Raw genomic sequence first — 27,180 nt, forward strand, 5'->3', positions numbered from 1 at the left:
CCAACAGGTGGCACTATTGACCTGAATATAACTGATGGGGTGTTGTAGGCTATACTTGTTACGTATCCGGTCCATGAACTTCCGTCTGCTAGCCATCAGAGGTCACCCTTTCCATTTTCATTGACTCTCGCACTACACACTGTTGCATATCACCCCGGACTACATATCCCATCATTCATTGCTCTGATTGCACACAGCACTGATTGCACACAGCTGTTTCACTGATTGCACACAGCACTGATTGCACACAGCTGTTTCACTGATTGCACACAGCACTGATTGCACACAGCTGTTTCATATCACTCACTCACTATTTAACACTCACTCTGATCCCTTCCCGGTGCCGAGTATTGTTTAGCGCTTATCATTTGATAGCTACACTACAAAGCCCTTGTTAGTTTACCCTGCCTTAGCCTAGTCTTGCCTTGTCTGTTTTCTCGGTTTCTGATCCTTGCCTGGTTTCCTGGATTTATCCCTTTAGTCTCGCCCTTTTGATTCTGTTCGCCGTTCGTTGACCTTCGCTAGCCCTAGGATTATTCTTGTGTCTTGTCCTCCATATTCCTGTTTGCCGTTGTCTGACCCATGCCTGTTTCTGACCACGCCTGTGAATAAAGCTTGCACATGGATCCGTACGTCTCACGTCTCGTCAGCCACGTTACAGAGCTTCTGGTGACATGGACACTACACAACTCTGCACTAATGCTCATCAGCTGAGCATATGCTCTGTCAATATGCTGACTGGCTGACTGCTTTCCCTGCCATTACCAACACTGATCCCCAAAATGTGATCTTGTCTGTCTATTATAAAATGAACAAAGTTATCTGGAAACAGATAAATCATGCAAAACTAGAAAACTGCATTAATATAAGGAGGCACACAAACACTCGGAGAGACACTGTCCATCCTACACGTTTGACAACACAGTGCATAACTGCATACTACCGCACTGATTGTTCTTCAGTAAAGATGACTGAAGGCCAGAGAGCAGAGCTGTGATGGACAAGCTATCAGTCCAGTGCACATCGCCAGCTATCATTCACTACATAACATGGTGAAACAAACTACTCTGTAAATCTCATCATGTAATGTCTCATACACTCCCACCCCACACACAATCTGACTAAATATGTGTTATTATCAAGCAGAGCTATTCAGAAAAGTGGTGTTTAGACCACAAGACTCAGGTGTGCATTGTATTTTGTTCTCATTGTGCTAAACAAACAAACAATGCTGTTAAAAGTGCATTAATAAAGATGATTTACACAGAAAACAAATATCATTATAAAATATAATAATAATAATAATAATAATAATATAAATCATAATAATAATTTATAAAAGTATTTTAAAAGAATTTAATTCACCACATATTAAATTATTATTATTATTATAAAACAAAAAAAATTAAATGTGTTAAACAAAAATAATATAAAACAAAACTACTACAACTCCTACTAATAGTAACTGCGATTCAAAAATACTAAATACATTTCAAATAAATGCTTTACATAGAAAAATATAATAATAATAATAATATCAAAATATTTAATTTACTACAAATTAAAATGAAATGCTTTATGCACAAAACATCATAAAGCAAATAATATTAATGAATATGATGATGATAATAATAATAATTATTAAATATATACTAAATAGTTTATAAATTAAAATGAAATGCTTTACGCAAAAAATATTATAAAACAATACTACTACAATTCCTATTAATAATAATTACAATTTAAAATGACTAATTAAATTTAAATTAAATGCTTTACACACAAAAATATCATTATAAAATAATAGTAATAATAATAATATAAAAATATTGAATTTACTACAAATTAAAATGAAATGCTTTATGCACAAAATATCATAAAGCAAATAATAATGATAATAATAATAATAATAATGATGATGATAATTTATAAAAGTTTTTTTAAAGTATTTAATTTACTACATATTAAATGCATCTCGTCAGTAAAACCGGTTTACTGGCGATTATGAACGCGATTTTGTGTAGCTTGTCAGTGAAATATGGCTCTGTGTAGTAAATGCTGCTCCATCTGAAAGCACTGATGGAGATTTACTACTAATCACAGAACCGGCTTTACTGACGAGATGCACATGACAATCGCATGCAATTAATTGCACAGCCCTAATTTAAAAAGTATTCAATTAAATTACTGTACTGTAATTATTTTATATTGTCACTTAAAATATAAGTAAAATAAAAACAAAATGTAATCATTAATGTTGATTTGACATGACACATATGGTTTTGTTCTTTTATTTATTTACTCATTTTGTTTGATACTAACAGAGAGAAATAAAATGAGATGTTCAAGACATGGCATTTTGCGTGTTGATTCTAGTAAACTACTTTGTCTCTATACATCCATTGAGGCTGAACATGCCTACTCTGCCCTCACCTGCACTGGCTGAGAGTGAGTTTCGGTTCATGCCTAATTTCACATAGATGGCATAGAGTCAAAAATGTAGTGGGAGAGAAGCCCAGAGGACGAGTCCACAATAAGAGCAGAGGCTTTATCCAAAGTCAGATTAGCAGTAAGAACATGCACAGCAGCCTTTACTGACCTGCATGCTCATTAATAGATTAGCATCAGCGCCCAGCGCCACAGCCACACTGCAAATTGTTATTGCTGACTGTAATCAGAAAATGGGTCGCAGGAGTGCCAGAGGATAGTGGCAAAGACTGGCAGAGCATATAAGAGCAAATGAATGAGAGAGAAGGCAAATGATCGCGAGCTGCAGGAATGAAGACGAAGAGGCTTGAAGTGCAGTGTGAGAGAGAAAGAGTAGGAAAATCCTTCGGTCAGCATTATGACATTATAAATACTGTTCAAAGGTTTGAGGTTGGTAAGATTTTTTTTTATATTTCTGAAAGTCTCTTATGCTTACCCAGGCTGCATTTATTTAATCACAAATATAGTAAAAATTGTGAAATATGATTTAAAATAGCTGTTATATATTTAATTATATATTTTAAAACGTAATTTATTCCTGTGATGAAAAAGCTGAATTTTCAGCAGCCATTACTTAGTGTCACATGATCCTTAAGAAATCATTCTAATATGCTGATTTGGCGCTTAAACGTCTTATTATCAATGTTAAAAATTGTTTTTTGAGACATTAGTAGTAGTATATTTTTATTTAATGCCAGGGCAGCATCTTAGGCTATTTTCATGGCAAAAACTATTAAAAAAATTAAAGTATAACAAATACAATAAAAGCCAGCAAACAAACAAAACACATATTACACGATTTTTTACATTAACATATGATAAAAATTCTAAAACTTTTTCTGGCAAAATTATACTAAATAACTTTTTAAGTGAGTTTTTTGAGACATTATAAATGTCTTTAACGGCACTTTTGGTCGACTGAATGTGTTGTTGCTGCAGAAAAGTATTGATTTAATAATAATAATTATAACAATAATAATAATTGTATACTGACCCCAAACTTTTTAACAAGCGTACATGTTTCCGATTATATACTCCATTACCATATATGCTAGATAAATATGCTTAACATATTTTTTTCAGATACATAACCAATTCAGAGATCTTTACTTGAGAACAGATTTGAAAAACCCTTCTATTCCCAATACATTTACTTTACTTCCTACATTTTAACCTTTAACCATTTCTTCTGCAGACTCCATAAACAGCTTGTCAATTTAAATCTCTTAAACCGCTAATTAGAAGAGTGCACATGAAACTATTAGCGAGATAATCTTAAACCGCCCACCCCGTTAACCAGGAAAATTGTGCATAAATGTGTTCATACTTCCTTAACTTGTTTCTCTAAGAATTGTGATTCAACTATTTCCTTTCTATAGAACCCTTTTGCATTGTTATGATTTTATTTAGCACTAATTAGTTATGAAGTCCAGCTGTTAGCCCACACATACACACAGAAAGTGAGCAAATGTAACACTAATTCTCCTGAAATCAAGCCATTACATCATAAACCATGTTCTGGGGTGGTATTGCAGTCGAGCAACTGGGCAAACCGCCAAAAATAAGCGGGTTTAAACCGAGAGCAGTGGAGAGTGGGCGCGCATCAGCCACGGAGGGGCTATTAAGGTCGCAATCCTATTCTACCATCAGTTTACCTGGTTATCAAGACACTTGACCCTCATTTGTTCCGGTAAGAAGTATCAGTACAGTTGGATAAAATTAAATGTTTTTATTCAAGGTTTTAGATAACCTTCTATCACCCCACAAGTCCTTATAAGCATCTATACTCTGCAACACAAGCCCGCACACACACACACACACACACACTCAGACGATCTCTCTGTACCTGGTGTGTTGAGTAGGCGTGACATTCGGCAGGCATAGGCTACGTGCTGCTCGCAGTGTTCAGCACTGTTGGTTATAGCTGTGACCTGCTCCATAGAGGCACTGTAGTTCAGCTGCAGTACTGTCCGTCTCTCCCGGCTGGAGCCAGTCACTGCTGTCTGCGCCGGCAGGTTATTCACCACAGTCGTCCAAACCTTGTCCTCTGAAACAGATACAATAATGGTCATAAAAAGGTAAACTGACTGGCATTGCAAGAAAAGTTGACAGATTCATTAAAATATACGTATGTTAATACTGTAACATAAGCATATGCTCTTCATGTTTACAGAGATATAAAAAGAAATTACACTACTGTTCAAAAATATATATTTGAAAAGAACAATTAAAAATAATATATGTTAAAATGTAATTTATTCCTGTGATGCAAAGCTGAATTTTCAGCATCATTACTTCAGTGTCACATGATCCTTCATAAATTATTCTAATATGCTGATTTGGTGCTTAAGAAACATTTCTTATTATTATAAATGTTTTCTCAGGATTTTTACTTTTTTGGTAAATTTTAATGCATCCTTGCTGAATAAAAGTATTAATGTCTTTTTAAAAATGACTGACCCCTAACATCTGAACAGTAGAGTATACCTAATATTTAATTATTATATAATTGATTATATAATATTATTCATAATGAATAATCACCCCAGAATTTTACCCAACTAAAAGGGCAAAATACATACTACAGTAAAGCATTTTTTTTAAATAAGAAAAGTTTGAAAAAGTTCTTAGCTTTTTAATTGACATATGAAATCAAGAAGATATTTTCTCATTAAAGTAACAAGTAAATAAGTAATTACAAACTGATTTAACACATTCTGGATCCATTATGGCAATATTTCCTTCCACTTATTCAAGTTTTATTTAATGGGATCTAATAAATACTGACGTTCTAAAAAACATTTTTTTTTTGTTTTGTTTATATTATTCAAATCCACCGGATCCTGTAGCCATAATCTTTTCTTCCCACCTCAAAGAATCACAATATTTACCCTAAAAAAATGTTAAATGAACATTACATAGTTCTGAAATTGACAGACACTTTCTTTTCTGGATGATTTTTGCTCTCTACCGTGTCCTCTCAGGGATTTCCTATGCTCTGAGATGCCTACAGTTCCTGCCCTGAAATTATAACATTTTATGTCCAGATGTTCCTACATACTTGAATGTCCCTACATGTAAGACTTCCATTTAATTTTATTTATTTCTTTTCGGATCAGTGGGATGATGTGGACCTAGACTGATAAAAGAATGCTCATGAGGCTTGAAAACAAATGGGTTGAGAAGCTGAAATGAAAGATTGTCACTGGAGGCGATAGGAGGGATTTTAAAAACCCTGGGATACAGGGGTTCTCGAAAGCATGTAATACTCAGTAAAAGGCTTGATTTATTAATCATGCACAATCGATGGGCTTTTTGGATTCAGTGCTATGGTACGCCACAAATAAATAAAAAATGCACATTTTACCTGTCATGTTGCAGATGACTTTAAAAGGACCTAATGGTCCGCTTCCATCTGGGTCAATCCAGTAGGAATCAGATGATCTTCCCAAATGCTTGTAAGCTTCACAGGACTGCTCATAGACAGCTGTAGGTAAGAAATAAAAGATGTTAAGTTAAATAGAAAGTATTTAGTTAATAAATGTCGAATAACAGAAGCAGCATCTTTGCTAACGCAATATTATGGAGTACAGTAAATATATATATATATATATATATTTATTGTGCCTGTCCAAATACGAAAACAAGGTCGCACTGGTCAATAGCATATACACAATATGTTTTCTAGCTTGACTATTGACCAGTACAACCTTGTTTTTGTCTGTGGAGAGGTTTGAGGGAAGTAACTCAACAGAGTTCAACATCTTTTCCATTGACTTATGTGTAACTGCTGCCGCCGTGTAACTTCCAGTCTCTTCTCCTCTCCATCTAACCCCTGGGGTCTTAAAAAGTTTCACTCAGTAGTGATTCTGAACTATTTCTCTGAGAACAGTCTTCATAGAGAATACAACAGACGTTTTCATATCAATCAATAGCTCTGTTTCAAAACCTAGCAAGTGTCTGAAGGAGTCGTAGGTGCCACTCCAGATGTGAAGGTCATTTCGAAAGGTAGTAAACTTCTTGTATATAAGAATATCTTGTTTTGGCCAAATTTAAGAGCAGTATCACATCATTCAGAGAAGGAAATTCCAGAATGCATTGTAATGAACTGTTGCAATGAAAATGTAATCAAATATGATGGTTGTGGGGAGAGAATTGGAGAGAATTGCAGTTTCATTCAAAATGGAAAAGTATCAATAAAAACATTTCAGAGAAATTAAAATGCATCAAACTGCTGAAATCAATGCTGATTAAAATTTCCCATGCTTCCATTTCAGTTGTTATGTCAAAGTATCATTTAAACCTGGTAACAAACAGAACATTTTAGAATTTCGTGTTTAAGCTGCTCCGAAAACAGTCGAAACAAGAATCTGTCTACGTCATTAACACCTTATTCATGGATAAAAGCAAATACAGGGAAAGCAAATACTGTTACGCAGAACCCTGACATTTCTCAGAAAGGTCTTCTACATATTAGTTAAACAGAATTGCGTTTTTCACAGTTTCCCATTCTCGTTTTTCCCCATTCCCCCTCATTACACATAAAACAAAGCTTTTCTTTGTTCTCCACCATTTCTGTGGCAATGCATTTATGTCACAAAAAATCCTTCATTTCTAGGAAAGCGTGATATTTAATCAGAATAAATAACCAGCAATATGCCACATGCATATATGCACACACAACCATTAAGAATAAAATAAAATAAAATGAATTAATAAAATAAAATACACCCAAACACACATTCTTACATGTGTGACAGGTGGCTCCGGTGTATCCCGTCCCATCACAGGTGCATGTGAAACCATCCCAGGTCTGGCTGCATCGCCCTCCATGTTCACATTGGTTTGGCATACATCTGAAAAAAAGCAGAATTACACATTTAAATACATGTGTGGTAAATGAAAAACGTGCCAGAAAAAAGTGCCTAATATCTCTGATCATTTCAATACTTTTCGCTCTGATTTTACGTTCATAGTTTTAAAAATGTATCTCAAGACCTCTATGTTCCCATCCGCTGTGCTGCTTTAAATAGAAGAACAATTTGACCAATTTTGTGCACTTTTTTTCTGAGTGGCAACAGCTTTTATAACACAGTTGATACAGGCACTTAATGAAATACATTACTGAGTGTCAGCTCAGTTAAAAACACTGAGAATGTGTTGAAGAGGATGACAATGAGTCATTTACTTCATCAAAGTCTTACAATGTTAAAAAATTAATTAACTAATTAATTAACAGTTGAAACACTTTTATGTTCCCCTTTTATGTAACACTTATGTTTATTTTGATTTTCAATACACAGATGAATTAAAAAACGACAAACGTAAAAAAGAAAAACAATGAAATGAACACTCCAGAGGTAAAACAGTTACCATCCACAGTCAAACAGTGTTATTTTAGTAATATTTATATAGTATTATAGCATTTATTTATATTTTGAATTAGATTTTATTTTTTAGATTTTTATAATTTTATTTTGTTATGTGCTTGTTTACTTTTTTATATTTTATGTAGCATTTTATTTCAGCTTTATTTCATAAACACAGATCAACAGATACAGATCAATTTGAGAGCAATTTGAACATTAAAGTAAAAATAAATAAATACATAAAATAATTAAAAAACATACAAATACAAATATCAGACACAATTATACAGTAGTTAAACTACTGTACATTGCGAGTGCATTAATCATAATATATCAAGTTTGCATATTCAGGAAAAGTACTGAATGTGAAATAACATACTTCAAATTTCACCAAAAATATTGTTCTGTACTTTGAGAAGATGTTGAAAACATCAACTGTGCTGAACGTGAGCCATCCACTTCCACAGCTCCTCATACAGTCCTGCCAACTGCACGTCAAATCCATTAACACGGCAAAATGCGGTATGAAATAAAATTAGGGAACAATCCCTTTGGAGCTAATACTCATTAGGCCGATGTCTCATAGGAGGAGCTGTGACAATGCCATTGACAATGAACCTTAAGTCTGACAAGTTCTTCGTTACTGCTATTGTCGTACTTTTTCAGAGCTTCGGTGCTGTCAAACTGTAGATTTTGTATAGGATGGCATGTCTCGATTAATTGGGTTACCTCAATGGCCATCTGTGCCTGGAGGAGAAAGGTACAGATAGAGTTTAGACTGTTCATTAATCAAACTCCAGCAACAGAACTGTCCCTGGAAATTTGATGCCACTGATGACTCAGTCCAATAATAAAAATTAAGTCAGAGTCAACAGCAACATGTCACTGGGAGATAAGACCTTGGTAATAGCTTCTCAGTAATAGATTCGAAAAGAACCTTGGTAATAGCTCAGCTCTCGCGAGCCAGAAAGTTACAAATTTCACTGTTGTTCCTGGCCAAGCAGAGAGCCGGAGATTGCAGAGCAGTGAGCCTGAACAAGCATTTCCTGTTGCATGGTCACTTAGCTTCCAAGAGATTTCCATCACAATTTTCCAAAGAAAGATAAAGAGCACGAAAGAAAATGTGTGGATATTTGTGTCTAGGCAATGTCTTGGTATGAAAACTATTCTACTAAAACATTTTTCTTATATGTGATGTTGGAAAGTCTCATTTTTTCTAGCAAACTGATTAATCTCAAATATTCCTCTCTCACATGTAGCATTGGAAAATTTGATTCATTTGAGTGAATCGATTCATAAATGCTCTCTCATATGCAACAGCGGAATTCAATCTGATTCATTCTAATAAAGTGATTCTTCCCAAACATTCCACTTAGATGTAAAAATTGAGAATTTGATTAGAGTGAATTGCTTCCATAAACATTTTCTCTCATTTACAAAAGTGAAAAGTCTGATTCATTCTATCAAATAGACACAATTTTCTTTCACATGTACTGTAGGCACTGGAAAATTTGATTCATTTGAGCAAATCGCTTCACAAATATTCTCTCAAATACGCAAGAGTGTAAAGTCTGATTCATTCTAGTAAAGTGACTCATCAAACATTCCGCTCTCCTAAGTAGTATTGGGAAATTTGATTTATTTGAGTGAATCGTTTTATAAAAATTCTCTCTAATACACAAGTGGCAAATCTGATTCATTCTAATAAAGGGATCCTTCCCAAACATTCTTCTCTTATAAAATGGAGAATTTGATTTATTTGAGAGAATTGCTTTTTAAAACATTCTCAAATGCAAAAGCGAAAAGTCTGATTCATTCTATTAAAATGACACATCTCAAACAATTCTCTCTCACATGTCGAACTGGAAAATTTGATTCATTTGAGCAAACCGCTTCATAAACATTCTCTCAAATACGCAAGAGTGTAAAGTCTGATTCATTATAGTAAAGTGATTCATCAAACATTTTGCTCACATGGAATATTGGAAAATACGATTCATTTGAGTTAATCGTTTCATAAACATTCTCTCTAATACACAAGTGGTTAGTCTGATTCATTCTACTAAACTCATTCACTGAAAAATTGGATTCTTTTGAATTTTCTCTTATATGCCAGTGTGGAAAGTCTGGTCCATTCTAGTGAATCAGTTAATTTGTAAAGTTCATATAAACACTATTTATAATACACACTACTTTTAATATTGAATTTAGTATAAATGTAACCTATTCACGTTGAATGCAGTCACCCTACATTCTATATTCTTTCTTTACTAGATTCTTTCGAAAACTCTCTTTGAAAAACCCAGAAGAAAACAGCTCTGATTAAATTAAAAATGACATTACCAGATAGTTACTTAGCTGCACTCTCAAGTAGCTTAAATTTAGCTACTTTTCAAAAGAGTTTCTTGACTTTTGCAAAAGAGTATCTTGACTACTGTTCAACAACCTTAACAAATTACAGTTTCAAAGCAGCTTCCCCAACCCTGGAGACCAGAGCATCGTTTTTCCCTGCTCTGGCTGTTTACATCCCTAGCTGTGCTTTTGTAATGGAAAGTGACAGTTTTCTAATGCAACCATTATGAACAGAGAAAGCACGTGACTTTAAATGCCTCTGTCAGATTAGACTTGTTGGGGTGAGACACCAATCTGCATCTCCTCAGAGATGGGCGCAGATTAGCCGGTAGCCCCTCTCGTCCCGTCTCACCCCCCACTCGACACGCCATTACGTCAAACGTTTTGCACAGCTATTTAGGATGAGTCACATTCTAAGAAGGCCTCCAGAAGTTCGGCAGAACAGCTTATGCGTGAAATAGCTTGATGTGAGGGAAATTGATGTGTGTGAAATACTGCAGGGGTGAGAAAAAGAGAAAAAAAAATCTCCTGTAGAAGGAGAGGATGTGATTTGAGCTGTATCTAACTGCAAGGTCGTGTGTTTTAGTGTCTTCCTGGTGGGAGGACATGGAATATTCTTTTACATGTCAAACACAGGGACACGTTTGGTAAAGGAGATTGATAGTGCATCACCTGGCCTGATGAAAGCGAACATAAAATCAATGGCGTGGCGAGCGGTAGCCCCCCTTCCGATCCCATATAATGAGTTTGCTCCTCACTGTGCTGGCACTATGGAGCTTTGCCAGAGAAGCATCATTACGCTGACGGAAAAACACACAGGGAGAGCGTTCAACAGTCTCTTGCCTCCTCTATTATTACAGTTCACTCCGTTCGGAGGGAGAGCGAGCGATTCGGTATCTAGCCTGATCTAATAAAGGAAAAGATTTTCCTCTGGGGACTTACAACTAACTGTATTGCAGTATAAACCGTAACCTCAAAAACATAAATAAACAGGAAGTTCATCTGAAACATCATCGAAATATTGTCAGTGAGAGGGATATGAATTTAAAATGGCAGAAAGACATGCAGAATGAACTGAGCTTGTCTTTAAATCATGTTGAGAATGTACTCAGCCCTGAGGTATAAGGCTAATGAGACGCATTAAAGAACAATGCATCTTTACATACAATTAAAGTGGAGCTTAAGCTTCGAACTGAGCTGTAAGAAATCTAATGGAATATAAACAATGCCTCAATATGCGGGTCTTTATCAGTGAGGAGCAACGTAAATGAGCTGCAAACATAAATGTATAAATGAGCAAAAGAACACAAAGAAAGCAAATAGTTATTTATTAATTATCTATTCTTTGCACTTAACGTAGGAGGCCGTTAATGTCAAGTCAAGTGCTGTTTAACCTGAAATTTTCTAAGCACAATAGGCAATTTCAAACTCATTAGAAAACGCTGATATTTTGAGCTAGCAATTTTGTGTGAACTAGATTCATACAGAATGTGATCCATACAGAATATATATATATGCAGTAGACAGATGTTTTTGACCACTGCATCTTTCGTAGCACATCATCGAAATGAAGAGTTCAACTTTTTTTTTTTTTATGTACGGTGGACGAGACAGCTCAACGCGCTGAGAAAACATCTAAGAAAATCAAAAATTAAGAAAATATCTCCATCAGTTTGACAACACACGTGCTGCAAATACTCACAACGCGACAAAATACAGGAACGCGCTGCCAATACTCACAGGCCACATCGCCAAATGTTTAAGGGAACCGCAACAAGTGACAAACGGACATGCTTATCAAAGTCTACTCTGAAAGGTGAGATTTTTTTTTATTTAACACCCTGATCGTATGATTCCTTAGCTTTTTTGAATATTATTAGCCTAAATAAGAAATAAACAATTACTGTAACTGTGAAATGTTATGTAAGCTGACTAACTTCTACAACTTCCCTAACACAAATTAACCATGGTTTTGCTACACTTACCATAGTTTAACCATGATATCTGTAGTAAAACTGTGGTGTTTTTTTATTTATTTTATTTGGAGTAAAATCATGGTTAATTTTCGTAATTGTTCCGTTGTGGTTTGTGCTACTTGCAGCACTTTTCTGTTTCTGCAGCGCGTTTTTGTTTTTGCAGCATGTTTTTGTATTTGGTTGTGTTGTGAGTATTTTTCAAGTGAAGTGACATGTGGCCAAGTATGGTGACCCATACTCAGAATTTGTGCTCTGCTTTTAACCCATCCAAGTGCACACACACAGTAGAGCAGTAGTATTTACAACACGTGCTGTCAAAGTGATGAAGATGTTTTATTAATTTGCTGGTGCTTTTTTCTATTTGCATGTGTTTTCTTAAAGGGTTAGTTCACCCAAAAATGAAAATTAGGCTGCGTTTTACTCACCCCCGAGGCATTCTAGGTGTATATGACTTTCTTCTTTCAGACGAATCCAGCCGGAGTTATATTAAACATTGTCTTTGATCTTTCAAGCTGTTTAATGGCACTCAGCGGGTGTTGCATTGCTTCAGTCATTCCGGGGGAATGACGTATGAGGTCGGCTTTGCGCATGCGCCGCTCAGAAGTGACGCACGCGGAAACGCAGCGGAGAGATCAAAACAACGGTCAAGAATTAGAAGTACAAAACGAGGATTTGTAGAGAAGAATGTCAGAGGATTTCGATATAAGCCAAGAGGAGACTGGTTTTCCTTTGCTAAAGTAAGGAAACTTTGCTTCCTTTGACCTAATTTTCATTTTTGGGTGAACTAACCCTTTAAATTGCAGCGCACTGAGATCTCTCGGCCACTGTAAATATGACTCTAGATGTTGTGTTTTTTATTCCATTTACTGCCTGCTTTTCGCAGTTTGATGTGTTAATTGTGGCAAAAGGCATAACTTACTATATAATGAGACTAGTTTACATTGAAAGGTGTGTTTCTGCTAAATAGAATGACATTTAATTTAAAAACAGTGCTGCTGACAGAGAACCTGGTTAAATCAAGGTTAATTAGTTAATAAAACACATTTTTTTTGCTTTAAAACTTACGCATATAAAATTTGCGAAACTGTGTAGTGAATACATCCCACAATGAGACTGTATTGCAGTAATGGATGTTTTTCCTAGGGAAGTCTCCAGATATGCTTCCTTCATCTCAATAGAATTGAATTACCATCAAACAAGATACATGAAAAATTACCACGCCAACATCAGATCTGCCCCCAGCTGAAAAAACAACAAAAACAAAATTATATCATCAACTTACAGATGATTTAGTTTAACTATTTGAAGGGTCAGGTTGATTTTAAATACTATAAAGACAAATCTGATTAGTCGTGATTAAAAACAGGCTGCTTGACCCTTAATTGTCTGTAATTTGAAGGCAAATGACTGTTTTCTTGCACAATGGATGAATACATTAGCCCTCACATCTGTTTGGGAATCCTCCTGCCTGGGCGATGAGACATTATTTCATGAAAACATTAAAGATACAAATGTGGCAGGCAATATGTCTATCTTGAAATGCAGTGTTTTCAAAAACATTGCTTTTCAAGTTTAATTTACTTTGCTCATTTGGTTGTGTTGTGCACATCGTAATGGGATTTGGTTGGTTTTATGTTCATATGTATTATATTTTGAAGTCTTTATACAGATTTTGTTTTGAAGATATGTTCAAGCTTTTTGTTATTAGCCCAGTATCCGAATATGCCTACTTCCCCACTACATACTATGTCAAAAGCAGTACAAATGAGACCCGGATGACCAGCTATGATTGTTTATTGTTCCACGTGTTTTGTTTAATATCAATAAATCTCCATTAATGGCATTTGCCTCTGCTGTATCCACAACAATGTGGCAACAAACAAAAACGCTAAGCCTTGGAGAGTGAAAGTATGTAAAATCAATCTAAAGATAACAACCAAGAGCCGGTCTCCTGTTCTCGCATAGCATCTGCTCTCTGATTAAACTCCTCATCTGCCATTGAAGTCGAGGAATGAAGAAGGTCAACTCCAGGGAGAGCAGGCAGAGCGCGATGGATCCTGCCCCCAGGGCAGATGCTGCCGGTGGGGATAAAGCCACAGTCTCAGTCTGCTGCACCTGATAATCACTGTCTCAGCCAGTGTTTGTTGAAAGGCAGGGAAAGGGAAGAAGGGTTGGCTCTGACCTGTCAATGATGGCACATATGTCCAAGCTGACGTTCTCGAAGGCTCCCATCCTTCCCTGCTCCACTGCGGTGAGGTCAGCCAGCTGATCGTCCACTTGAATGAGCTGCATGCAGCCCTGGAACGAGCGCTGGATGGGAGATGCTCTGGTTCTTAAAAAATAACCTAAACAAACAAAACACACAGCAAAGATGTTATGTGCCAAAAAGAGATACTGTATGTTATGACCATAATGACATAGTATTTGATTATTAAAGCTTAAAGGGATAGTTCACCTAAAAATGAAACATTCTGTTATTAATTACTCACCCTAATTTTATGAAGCTGAGAATACTTTTTTTTTGTGCGGAAAAAAAAACTATTTTATTCAACAAGCTTCATAATATTACGGTAGAACCACTGATGTAACATGGACTATTTTAATGATGTCCTTACTACCTTTCTGGGCCTTGAACGTGTCAGTTGCATTGCTGTCTATGCAGGGTCAGAAAGCTCTCGGATTTCATCAAAAATATCTTAATTTGTGTTCTGAAGATGAACGAAGGTCTTACGGATTTGGAACGACATGAGGGTGAGTAATTAATGACAGAATTTAAATTTTTGTGTGAAAAAGCACAAGAAAAAAGCATCTGTAAGATTTGGCATCTGTAAGATTTTTAAATGTTTTTGAAAGAAGTCTCTTATGCTTAGCAAGGCTTACCAATTTATTTGATTAAAAACAGTAAAAACATTATATTGTAAAATATTAATTAATAATTAATTTTCAATGCGATTTAAAAAAACTTTTCAAGTTTAATATATTTTAAAATATAATTTATTCCTATGATGACAATGCTGAAGTGACATATGATCCTTCAGAAATCTTTCTAACATGCAGATTTGGTGCTTAATATTTTTTTTTGGGGGGGGGGACTGTAGAGTTTTATTTTTATTTTTCACGATCTTTCAAAAAACAACATTTATTTGAAATAGTAATCTTAATATGTTAGATGTTTTTACTATCACTTTTGATCAATTTAATGCATCCTTATAAAGTAATAGCATTGATTTCTTCCACATTCTTTTCTTTCAACTTTATTTAACAATTTTTTAATTAAATACAGTTATAATTATTTAAAAAATACACTGTCATATTTTGAAGACACACTGTAAAATAAAATAAAAATTAAAATACTAAAATAAAAACATGAGCTTATAATGAGGGCCTGTGTATATTCAATATTGACCGATTTTGATATACTAAAATCTCTCTAACTGTGGCCAGTAATCAACATATGTTATAGTAATCAACGTATGTTATATAATGACCTCTGATATTAACCGCAACTCAACATAATTTCTAAAAATAATCCTGTCCAAATAATGCTTTAATTATAACTGACCTGTGCTGGAGAGCTCCTGAAATAACCACTATGAGTGAGACACTTAACCTCATACAGTAGGATTGAGATTTGTGTACTGCATCGCTCTGGATAAAAAAAAGGTAAAACTAAATTAAACACAAAAATAAAGTCACTGAGTGTGATCTAATGTCATATGTGTGAAAGGTAACCTAATGTCACATGTGTAAAATCTGAACGTAAGGACCATTAACTGGATAAAAACCTATCAACCTAACCTCATTCACCAAGTGATAGTTTTGACACCAAAAAAGGTCAAGCACATCGCAAACAATCAGCTAACTTTGATGCTACTAATGAGATAAAAACACCTAAAAATACCGAACAAACCCAGATTAGACGGATTTCTTCACACGGACCGCTGATATTCCTGGGAGAACATGCGGAACTTAGACCCCAATGATCTGGAGAATCCTCAGGGTTGGTTACGCTTGCATTAGAGGTAAACAAAGCTTTCCATGATGCTGATCACAGGAAGGTCTATTGAGATTCACCTTGCAGCCCCCTGACATTAATCTACAAACGAGAGCATCTGGAAGCATCAGTGTTTGCAAGGAGCTCGCTTAAAAAATAAAATAAGAGAGAGAAAAGACAAAAACAAAAGTTCCTCAAGTTTGCTGGGCCATCTGTCTTGTCTGCTTCCTGCACCTGTCCAGGAGTCTATATGCCTGAGCAGTCAACAGAGGAGGATGAGGAAGGTGGGCTATTGGAAGACACGCTGAGGGAAATGCATCTCACTACAGAGGAAAACAAGAAAAAACGCGCATCTGCTGACAAATTAAGGCAGGGCTGCGGTGGCATCTCAATGATCGCCAGGATTTGTGGGGATCTGGAAAGCCGCCAGGATCTGTGATCAACAAGGGACGTGGGAAAAGGCAGGTTTTCGTCACCCACGCTCGGATGCGACTTCCCGGTGACTGCTTTTGTCCCATTCTGCTGTCGTAATTAATTGAGGAGAGTCACTTTTCTGACAAGATAACACTCTAAATTACGGCTGAGGCCCACAACTCACACTCCTGACTGGGTTTCTGAGTAGCTTCCGCATGACTGTGTTTACGTGCTGCTGATGATTTTGCAGGGATTGGAGAATAACTACTGTAAGATTAATGAGCGTCTATGGGCTTCATGTATTATTCATGAACGGCAAATGGAATATGGAAGATTCCTGTGGGAAGCCCTTGTTGTAAACTTTTATTCTCATCAATAAACCTGGTGCAGATGTTAACTATTTTTGTTTATTCTGCATTGGCAAGTTCATAATGATATAAAAGTGTATCCAACAATAATTGACAGGAGATATTATGAAATGTGCAATCAAATTGCGAGTAAAACAACCATTTTTCCTAAAGCCGGGCTCACACTACAGGATTGAAAGACTAGCCGAATCACTGTGTTGCTCACACTACGCAACAAGATTTGTTCTCATCTGTCGTCTTCTTGTCATAGCTGTGCGCATACTACACAACACAACGCTAACGAGGTGCACACACTACAAAACATTCAGTGAGGAGGCGTTCCCGACCATCAGTGAAAATACGTTTTCTCACATAAATTCTCACAAGAAATTACAGCGATTATAGGCCATATCTTCAAGCATGGACGATCAACTGGGCCTTCAATTGGTCTGTGCAGTTATTTTGTCCGAAAGAAAGAAGAAACCACGACAAAAGAGAATATGGCAGAAACAATGGCTTGGAAGACGTGGACAACAAGGACTGTCAGTACTGCAGAAAGAGTCGGAGGTAATTCAACAGTAAAATGAAACGTGGTATTATATACACAATCTATGCATTTGTTAAATTTATTTCTAGTTAGTTGATTTGATTAATTTGTGGCTTTTCGTGTCTTTTCATAAAGATGCATGATAAGAGTGTTTATACCATCTGCACTGTGATTGGCTAGATTAGTTCCACCTTGTCATTGTGTCGCTCACATTACGAGATCACGTGGCGATAATATCAAACAGGTTTGAAAATATCGTAGCGTCTGTGATAGTTCGGATCACGTTGCTGACCTGCTCATACTTAACGATTTGGTCACGATCCGGGGGTTTTGTCGCAGACTGTGGAAATCTGACTGCGACAGCAAAATACAGCCAAAAATCCTGTAGTGTGAGCCCGGCTTAAAGTGATGCAGATGAAGTCTCAGAAGGACTGAGAAAATTATATAAAAAGGGCAAACAAACAAATGTTTGGATTCAGTTAATTTTGATAGATTTTTTATAATGCTAAAATGCATAAATCTTAGAAGAAAAAAAAAAACAGACTGTTTTTGAGTGTATTAAAAATAATAGCCAAAAAGTCAGCAGTACTGTACCAAATAAAAGCTCCACTACATGCCATATACTGTTTCAGAAAATCATTTGAGAGTCCCTTTTCTTTATTCCACTCTATTAGAAAGTAATCAAAACAAAAGCTGACCTCCTACAGGTTGATGGGTATTTTAAAGTCCTAATCTGCAGCACAAGAACTCTACGGCCCTTCTATGTTTAATGCTGTCTTCTTTATTACAAAATCCAATCTACTGCCATCTCCCATCAGACAGTCATTAATTCGGTGAGGTCTGCCACAAATGTGCAGAACCATCCTCTGTAAAATGGGTTTGGGAGACTACATCTAACCAGAGAGAATGTCGGGAGACAAGCAGTCCCTTTCTTGGAAAAACAAAGAGCTATTCTCGCTGTTCCACTGCAGACAGCTAAATACATATGAGAGCTCTTTTGGAGACATCGGAGACTGATGGAAATTTTTTTGTTTGCTAGGATATTCCATTAGGGCTTAAGCGATCAAACATGTGCTAAAGCTAATTATGTTTTGTTCGCAAAAGTCCAAGATGAGCATCTTGGGCTCTTTGCCACATAAGGAAGAGGCAAAACTTTTTAAATTATGAATGGGATACGTTGCAGTATTCACTGAACAGGTTTCATTAGAGACTTTTTTAAAATATTGTCACAAAAATATAATTATTTTCATTAAAAATGTATGGTGAAACATAATATGTGCAAAAAGGTTTTGTTTAAATGTAATTTAAAAGCATGTAAATATAGGCAGTTAGCAGAGCAAAAGGGATTGTTCACCCAAAAAAGAAAATTATTTTCTTTCTAATGTAAACACAAATCGGACCCCACTGATATCAAATAAACAATAACATTGGGGTGATTGAAGTATTTTCATTTTTGGTGCGCTAGACTTTTTTTTGCTCCATAACAATGGGGATTTTTACCTCAAATATAAATTTTGAGGCAAGGCAATTTATTCATATAGCACGATCAATTTTAATTATTTCACAGTTCAGTGTTGTTATGGTTAAATAAAACTGTTAAAATACTTTTTTTTTTGGTAATTGAAAAAAGCAACACAATAAAATCAAATGAATTAATTAAAATTAAAATTAAGGAAATTAAATAAAATCTGAATATTAGCATAGAACTTTAAAATATAAAAAAGTAGAAATGTTGAAGACAAAATCTGAACCCTATACAATATTATATCTATATATCTCATGTATTAAATTTGGGCCTTACAATGTTCTGAGCACACATATCAAAGCTCTCGCAATACTTGTCTGAAACAAACACTGTTTTTAAATTTTTTTTCTTTTTTTCAACAGCATGTCTAACCTCAGGAAGGCAGGGAAATGCCAGGAGTTGTGGAAACACAATGTGCATGAGGCCAGTCTGTCTTTCCCTGTAATGAGGATCTGAATCAGGCATAGAACTGTTACCGGAGGCTTATCTTGCACAAACACACATGACTGTCTTTGTTCTTTAGAGTCATTATCTCAAGGCTGATAACAGTAATAACCCACTGGTAGGGTTCACTTTCCAATCTGCACATTGCAAAATTCAAACTTTTTATTGTATTTATCTATTTATTTCAAGGTAAACTAGTATTCTGTTAGAGAAAGCAGTGATAAAATATTACCTACATCAGATTGGATGCCAAACAATAGCATAAATAGCATTACCAGCTGCATGAAAAATATCCTACAACCCCTTTTGATCTATTTAAACTGTCTCCTAAACAGAGATAAAGCCAGTTCCAAGATTTAATGTGTACATTTACACTGATTTTAAGCTGAGAAGCCATCATAGTCTTTGTACTAAGCTGACATCCGAGAAACTGATGCTCACTCATACAATCAACCAGATAAACAGGCATCATTCCATGCATAGAAATAAAATAGATTGTTATGCTCTTGCAGTCTGCCAACACGTGCATGTGTGTTCGCATTGATGCAATGCACTACAGCTGTCTGAGTAAGGTGAATGGGAACATACAGTATTAGCTGCCTCCAGTAACCTAATCTGGTCCTGCATATTTTTTGTAGATGACCTTGCCATCGCTAGCACAGTCTGATCAGAGCCAAGCCTTTGATGATTTTACCACAACAAATTTAATGTGCCCAGTTCCATGCTCTACAATTAGCTTCCATGCATAAGCAGCCTCAATTACCAGTGTTCATGCTGGTGGTTTCTAGATAAACAAGAAATCTAGTGGGGAGCTGTAGTTCATCCAAAAATTGAAAATTTGCTGAGAATGGACTCCCCAGCAGGCCATCCAAGATCATCAGAGCAGATCTGGAGAAATTTTGCATTACATCACTTGCTCACCAATAGATCCTCTGCAGTAAATGGGTGCCATCAGAATGAGAGTCCAAACCAATGATAAAAGTGTCACAATAATCCACAAGTCATCCACATGGCGCCAGTCAATCAGTTTTGTTTAGAACAGTTTTGGACTGTTATCACATATAAACAATACTTGATCTGTACATATTTATCTCCTGATTCAGACAAGATGACTTTTAATAGAGGACTTTTATTTTAAGCAATGCTTTTAAGTTTAAAAAAATGTCTGTTTACTACAAACAACCAGCTTTTCACTTCACAAGATGTTAATTGACAAACTGGAGTCTTGTGGATTACTTGTGGATTATTATAATGTTTTCATTAGCTTGTTTGGACTCTTATTCTGATGGCACCCATTCACTGCAGAGGATCCATTGGTGATCAAGTGATGTGATGCTAAATTTCTCCAAATCTTTTTTAAAGAAGAAACAAACTCATCTACATCTTGGATGGCATGAGGGTGAGTACATTTTCAGCAAATTTTCATTTTTTGGGTGAACCATTCTTTTAAAGATCTGTATTTATATGCATTTGGCAAGAAGGGGAAATCCTAAGGCCCTGATATATACATCAAGCAGAATCAAAGAATGAACATGCTGTGATGTCGTTTTGAACCAAATTAAGGCAAAATAGAGATAATAGTTTTGGGTATTTAAAACATCTTGCCAGAACGATCTTTTTGGCTGGTAAACACCTTTAAACTTCCATTGGTCTGTGGTGATTATGTAATAGGTAGATGTGGCTATGTGGCTCCGCCTTCTTTGACATGGGAATCTTCTCCGGTTTCATTTATTGTTTAGTCTGTTGAGGTCCAACGTGAGTAATAATGCAAACACGGACAGCTGCTTTATAGTAGTAAGTGAAGTTGTAATTCTAACTGAAAGCAACACTGATACTTTTTCATGTTTAATACTGTAAAGCTACTTGTCATTTATAACAATCTATTATATTATACGGCTATATGTGACTTAACTGGAGTGCGAAACTGCAGCATTGTTATAACATATCCACATCGCTATGATCAGATGCTTTCTTAAATGTTGTTTTCTCACCGCTGTAATTTTTAATTGTGTATTTATTTCATTATTGAGAGGAACGTGTGCAGCACATATTAACAGATTCATCCAAATGCCGCTCCCAGCAACGTTGGATGTTAGCTAACAGTATTCCACTGCTCAGGTATTTCAAACTTTGCTTAACCCTTAATCAAAGAAATAAAAAGAACTTTGCCGTAAGTATATTGGGGCCTTTAAACTAACACCATAGTGCCCAAGAGCAAGATAAATAGTTTCAGTCACTGCAGTAAAACTGTACTGTAATTTGCTCATTTAATGCTTAGATATAAAAGTGTCCTCTAACTGAAAAATTACCTTATTTTTATAATAATCATCTAAATAAAGAATACACTTTATAATAACCATTCATGAACTTGCTAGGGAGCAACAAGACTTTTCTGAGAGCCAACAAAGCTGCCAAAACTATACTGCTATACAAATCATTTAAAGAAAAGCCAATTAAAGCCACAGAGAGGTTAGTTTATTAATTGAATATTTTGTTTAATAAAACATATTGCTTAATATTAGTGCAGACCATATGCACACACAAATGGATAGCACAGATTTTGTTTGTTTACTTGTACAATTTGCTGAAAAGCATGCAAAAGCAAAAAACATTAGCTACTCTACTCTAAGTGTCAAAAAAGTTAAATATGAAATCAGATCGCTTAGACCAAAGATTTTCAAACATGGGCCCATGAACCCCTAATGGAAAACAAGATGTTTGAGGATCCATAGAAATTTTTAGAAAAAAAAAAAGTCTACACAAAATGTATGTTTTAGGGATGAGAAATTAAAAATATTAACTTAAGACATCAATTAAATATGTTTAATACAATATTTTAATAAATTTACCAAATTTGATTACAGTTCATTTCTAAAGACAAAATTGTTTAAACTGAAATAGAGTCAAAAATGTTTACGCACCTAATATTACTCTAATAATGGCCAGAATGTAATGAAATTTAATACAAAGTAACGTAAAAATATATATTTAAAGAATCTTCTTTGGCTTTAGTATAGTGACAATATAAAAGCCATTTATTTTACTTTGGAAACAAACAAATGAAGAAACAATATATACATAGCTATATAATATATTCATTTATTTAAATTAAGTCATATGAAAATCATTTTTGTATATCAGTTTTAATCACTAAGTAAATACTTTAATACTTTAGCCAACCCCCCCCCCCATGGTTTGACAGTTTGACAGAAAACAGTGCATTAGTTACATTCACTTATATGTTTTAATCTGGGTTTTACAGTCATTCCCAATGTTAACGTTCTTTGACATACTCATATTCTGCCATATGGAGGCCTTTCTATGCTAAAAAAACGATCCAATCAGCAGTAAACAAATCAGACAGTGCAGACACATCTCTCTAGAAAATAACAGTGACGGATGGAGAAGCATGATTGATAATTATAGTTAGTGTGCAGGTGAACCAACAGCAGCGCAGTGAGGAGAAGTGAAGCTTTTTGATCTCATTTTAGAGGCTGTCAAGTGTAAATGTGCTGCCAGGCCGTGCCAGACCCAGAGCGAAGGGACTGCAGTTCCTACCTCATTTAGCTGTTTTTGAAGATGTGTGAGTCTGATCAAGCTATCAGCCATGCTATCCCTCAGCCTCAATAAACAGGCAGGTTGATAGCGCCAGACACTGCTGTCTATCTCAGCTGCCGCTCTTCCTTTGCATACTTGCCTCTCTGAGCCACTGAACATGCTCTTATCTCTGACTTCCTGCCAGTGGTCCGATCGGACAGATGGCTGGCTGAAGAGGGCACCGGGGTGGGTTCGTTTCCATCAAAGGAGGAAAATGAATGCGTGTGGGGTGGCACATGCAACTTTGGATCGAAAACTTAAAGGGGTCATATGATGTGATTTCAAGTTTTCATTTTTCTTTGGAGTGTTACAAGCTGTTCGTGAATAGATAAGATCCCTAAAGTTGCAAAGACTAAAGTCTCAAACCCAAAGAGATATTATATATAAAAGTTAAGACTTGTCCACGCCCTCCTAAAATGCCTCGTTTAAACACGCCCCCACATGTCTATGTCACTGTGTGGAAAGATTTGCACAACACCGCCCAAATGTATACGCAAACCCAATGGCAAAATGCGAGGACGGGAGGTCACAGCGCCCTCCCACTCTTTCAGAAGGAGAACAAGTTCTGTTTGTCTCTTCAGACAATTTGATGAAGGCAAAATTACTCCTGACATGTTTTTGGCACTTTTCAGAACCTCTGATCCAAATACATCAAGCTGATGTCTTTGGACTGAGGAAAATCATGACAACTGATTTTCAACTGAGCTTTCAACAACTATACAAGATTTTTTTGACCATCTTCTTCTGGCAGGTTGGTTGCATACCATGACTTGGATTTGTTGGGAAACTGGAGTAAAAATTCAGCTTTGTCATCAAAGGAATAAATATATTAAAATATAAAACAGTTATTTTAAATTGCAATAAACTACAAATACAATATCTTGATTTTCTCACTATCTTCCAACTCAAGAACGCAAACTTTTTGAAGGCTTTGCCATCAGGCTTAGATGCTCTAACTCACATTTTACTTTTATCTCCTTTGCATTGTGAGGCCCAATGTTTTTCCTAGAAGACGTCGTTATGGTTTTAAGTGAATTCTAAATAAGTAATATCTGTGATAAATGTTTTATTCATTTTTACATCAAAAATGTACTGACATTTTGCCTTGACACTCCGGTCCTCATGAGAGTTAAAAGACAATGGAGGACGTTCACACTAATCTGGGCAGCCAATTATTTCTTCTTTTAAGCAGACCATCCCTTTGTTAATTTTCTTTCGTTTTCCAAATTAAGCGAGATAAAACATAAAAGCATATCAGCATTAATGCCCATCCTGATTTCTTTAAAGGGGTGTTTTTATGCATGCATAGTGAAGAAAGTTCTCAAATCCTTTCTAGTGCTGGTCTCTCAGCAGACAAAATTCAAAGGCCTTTGTAAGTCAGTGGCCAATGCACCAGGGCGAGTGAGAAGATCTGAGGATCTATTCTCATGGTACTCAGTTTTGGGCTCTGTACATTTCTGAACTTGCCTCCAAAGTGGTACGTGCTTCCTGTTGTGATCTGGACAGGCGAGGTGGTTCTCACTGCTGATGCTTCATCCCCATCAATGGTCAGCATGGCAAAATTCTCTTTAGCCAGGAAACGAACATCATGCCATTCTCCATCATTCAGACCAGAACCTATAAAAAAGATGGAAAACTATTGATTAACATCCAAAACAACGCTGCAACCTTTTCACTGCTGAATCTGTCAAGTAAAAATGTGTACTTACCTTACACCTTGAATACATGTGATCTTAATTATTATGGAAAAATCACAGAATAAACATATTTCTCAAGTTAAAAAGTATATTTCAACAAATATCATGAATTCTTAAATCATATCATACAACATTATTTTGGGTAGTCACACTACATGACATTTTGCAACCTAAACTTGTCCTAAAAAAGTTAAATTATCTTATATTTTAAGAGTAATTAATCTTGATAAATAATTATGGGTTCTCTCTCTGTTATACTTTCCTGTTGTTGTTGTTTTCCTCTTGTTTCTAACACAGTAGTCATGCCAAATGACTTTTATTTAGTGCACAGATGTTTTTCAAATATTAAACTTTAATAATATTTTAGAATATGTTTTTTAACTGTAGTTTTGATCAAATAAATGCAGCATTGGTGAGCAGAGACTTCTTTCAAACAAAAATTTTTCAAACTTTATATTTTAAAAAATACCAATAACATATTTATGTCTTAATTAGGTTTTCTATGCTAAAATATTTTAATGAAGCTTTCTACTTTAACATTATATCAGGAAAATTTTCTCACCTTGACTTTCTGCCTACAATCAATCAATCAATCAATCAATGAAAAAATCCTAAATTAAAAACATAATTAAAGAGGTGTATTCAAGTCAATGTACGCATGAATTGCATTTTCAATTAATTATCAAATAAAAAAAAGAGAGTCACTGACCCACATACAAACATATACTGAACAGGATTTTACATCTGGAATTCAAATGCAATCTGCAATAGGCTGCTGATGATAAAAAGACAAGTCTAAAAGTCTACACCGAGGGCAGATTCAGGACGACAGGGGTTCAGGTTAACAAACCCACAGCAGCTGTTGATTTGACAGCTCTGATTGATAAATCAGAAAGGTATTATTTACTCTGATGCCATAGTGAAGGGCAAAAGTCATCAGAACATAATAACCAGGTTGATGGTAGCTTAGAGCAATGAATTCCTTTCCACCATTAATCATGCACTGGTGGAAAGACATTAGCTCATTGGAGGTCCCCAGTGGCCACTTTACCTCTATCTGTCACACACCACAAAACACTGAACAACTGTTCTCTCCTTCCTGACCGCTCTCACTCTCAGGCACAGTCCACTTGGCACGAACAAGGCCAAAGTACCTTACACGCCATTACCTCTGATAAATTTGTCTCTCAGAAGTTGCTGGTGATACGAAGGGACAGCGCTTTCTGCCATTTACTAGTATGTCATCCATCAGTTTCCCTCAAACTCTGTACATTTTGTGCTTGCGTAGGTGTATGAAGCGAACGGTGCAGCAGACATGCCTGCCACGAGCTGCTCTGTGGGACAGTTGGACAAACAGATGGCTTTTGTGTACAAGATAAATTACGTGAAGTGTCCTGATATGACAACACAACATCAAACGAGTGTCAGTGACATCTGAGATTTGGGTGTACAAAGCTGATGAGATTAACGTGTGAGTTGGGTCTGATTATTTCAGGATGCCCTGAAAAAAAAAACAGCCTTTTTAAGCTGGTTTAGTTCTTATATAACCAGTTTCATGATGGTCAAACACATCTATCTTCAGCAATAACCAACTTGTGCCAGTAACAGACTAGAATTGGTCAACTAAAACTAGTTTAAACTGAAGTTTAAACAATATATTGCAATACATAAAAAAGCAAATAAGCACGTAGTCTGATACACAAACAAATGGCTGATTTGAACTAGTTCTTTTGAATCATTCAAGAGACTCACCAACTCAGAAGTTACTGGTCTGAATCAGTCTGACGAGTGATCAAATGCATTTATTTATAATAAAATCAGCTAAAAGAAGTAGCAGATTAATATACAGAAATCTGACCTAAAAAAGCCAAATTAAGAGAACTCTAATAAATGAAAGCATTTTTCCCTTTTCTGTCCCACGTTTTTGGGACACATTTTGGACAGAAGCAAATGATAATATGAACAGTATATATATTATACATTCTAATGAATCAGTTTAATAATGAGAGGAGCCTGTATGTTTTCTGCCTCCTCTACCATTTGTGTAGTAATTAAAACTATCACAAGCTCTTGTTTGAAGGAAATATGAATAAATATATACTTTTTTTTTACGTTATGCATCTGAGTTTTGCCCATTGGTGAGTAAATTAATTAAAACATAAGTTAATTTGATCAGATTCTTTGTTACTTATCTCTAAAGACAGAAGTTTCATTGGTTGCCTTATAGTTATAACTGATTATAACTATAAAACAAAATTAATCAAATTTATGAATTGTCTATAATAATTGTGCGTTTTTTTATATACATTCACAAAGAATGTATTAAAATTTAAATGAATAATCATCAAAATATGTCAATATGATCTCTAAATTTAAACCTTTTGTATTAGCAATGCTTTAAAGTTTGAAAATACTCATTAATTTTGATTAA

The 27,180-nt window shown here is 35.5% G+C and overlaps 1 protein-coding gene across 1 annotated transcript in view; it reads right to left on the bottom strand.

Annotated features, from left to right (window-relative positions):
* The window catches only part of cntnap2a (contactin associated protein 2a), a 408,589-nt gene that overhangs the window by 166,438 nt on the left and 214,971 nt on the right, over window positions 1-27,180 (bottom strand). The window contains exons 9-13 of the mRNA XM_016537023.1: window positions 24,520-24,669; window positions 14,367-14,529; window positions 7,237-7,343; window positions 5,855-5,974; window positions 4,334-4,534 (exon numbers count right to left, since the gene is read on the bottom strand). Of these exons, the coding sequence (XP_016392509.1) occupies window positions 4,334-4,534; window positions 5,855-5,974; window positions 7,237-7,343; window positions 14,367-14,529; window positions 24,520-24,669 (741 nt within the window). The remainder of the gene's footprint in view (window positions 1-4,333; window positions 4,535-5,854; window positions 5,975-7,236; window positions 7,344-14,366; window positions 14,530-24,519; window positions 24,670-27,180) is intronic.

Source organism: Sinocyclocheilus rhinocerous, unplaced genomic scaffold, assembly GCF_001515625.1.
Source record: "Sinocyclocheilus rhinocerous isolate Xijiao unplaced genomic scaffold, SAMN03320098_v1.1 scaffold65, whole genome shotgun sequence".
NCBI lineage: Eukaryota > Metazoa > Chordata > Actinopteri > Cypriniformes > Cyprinidae > Sinocyclocheilus > Sinocyclocheilus rhinocerous.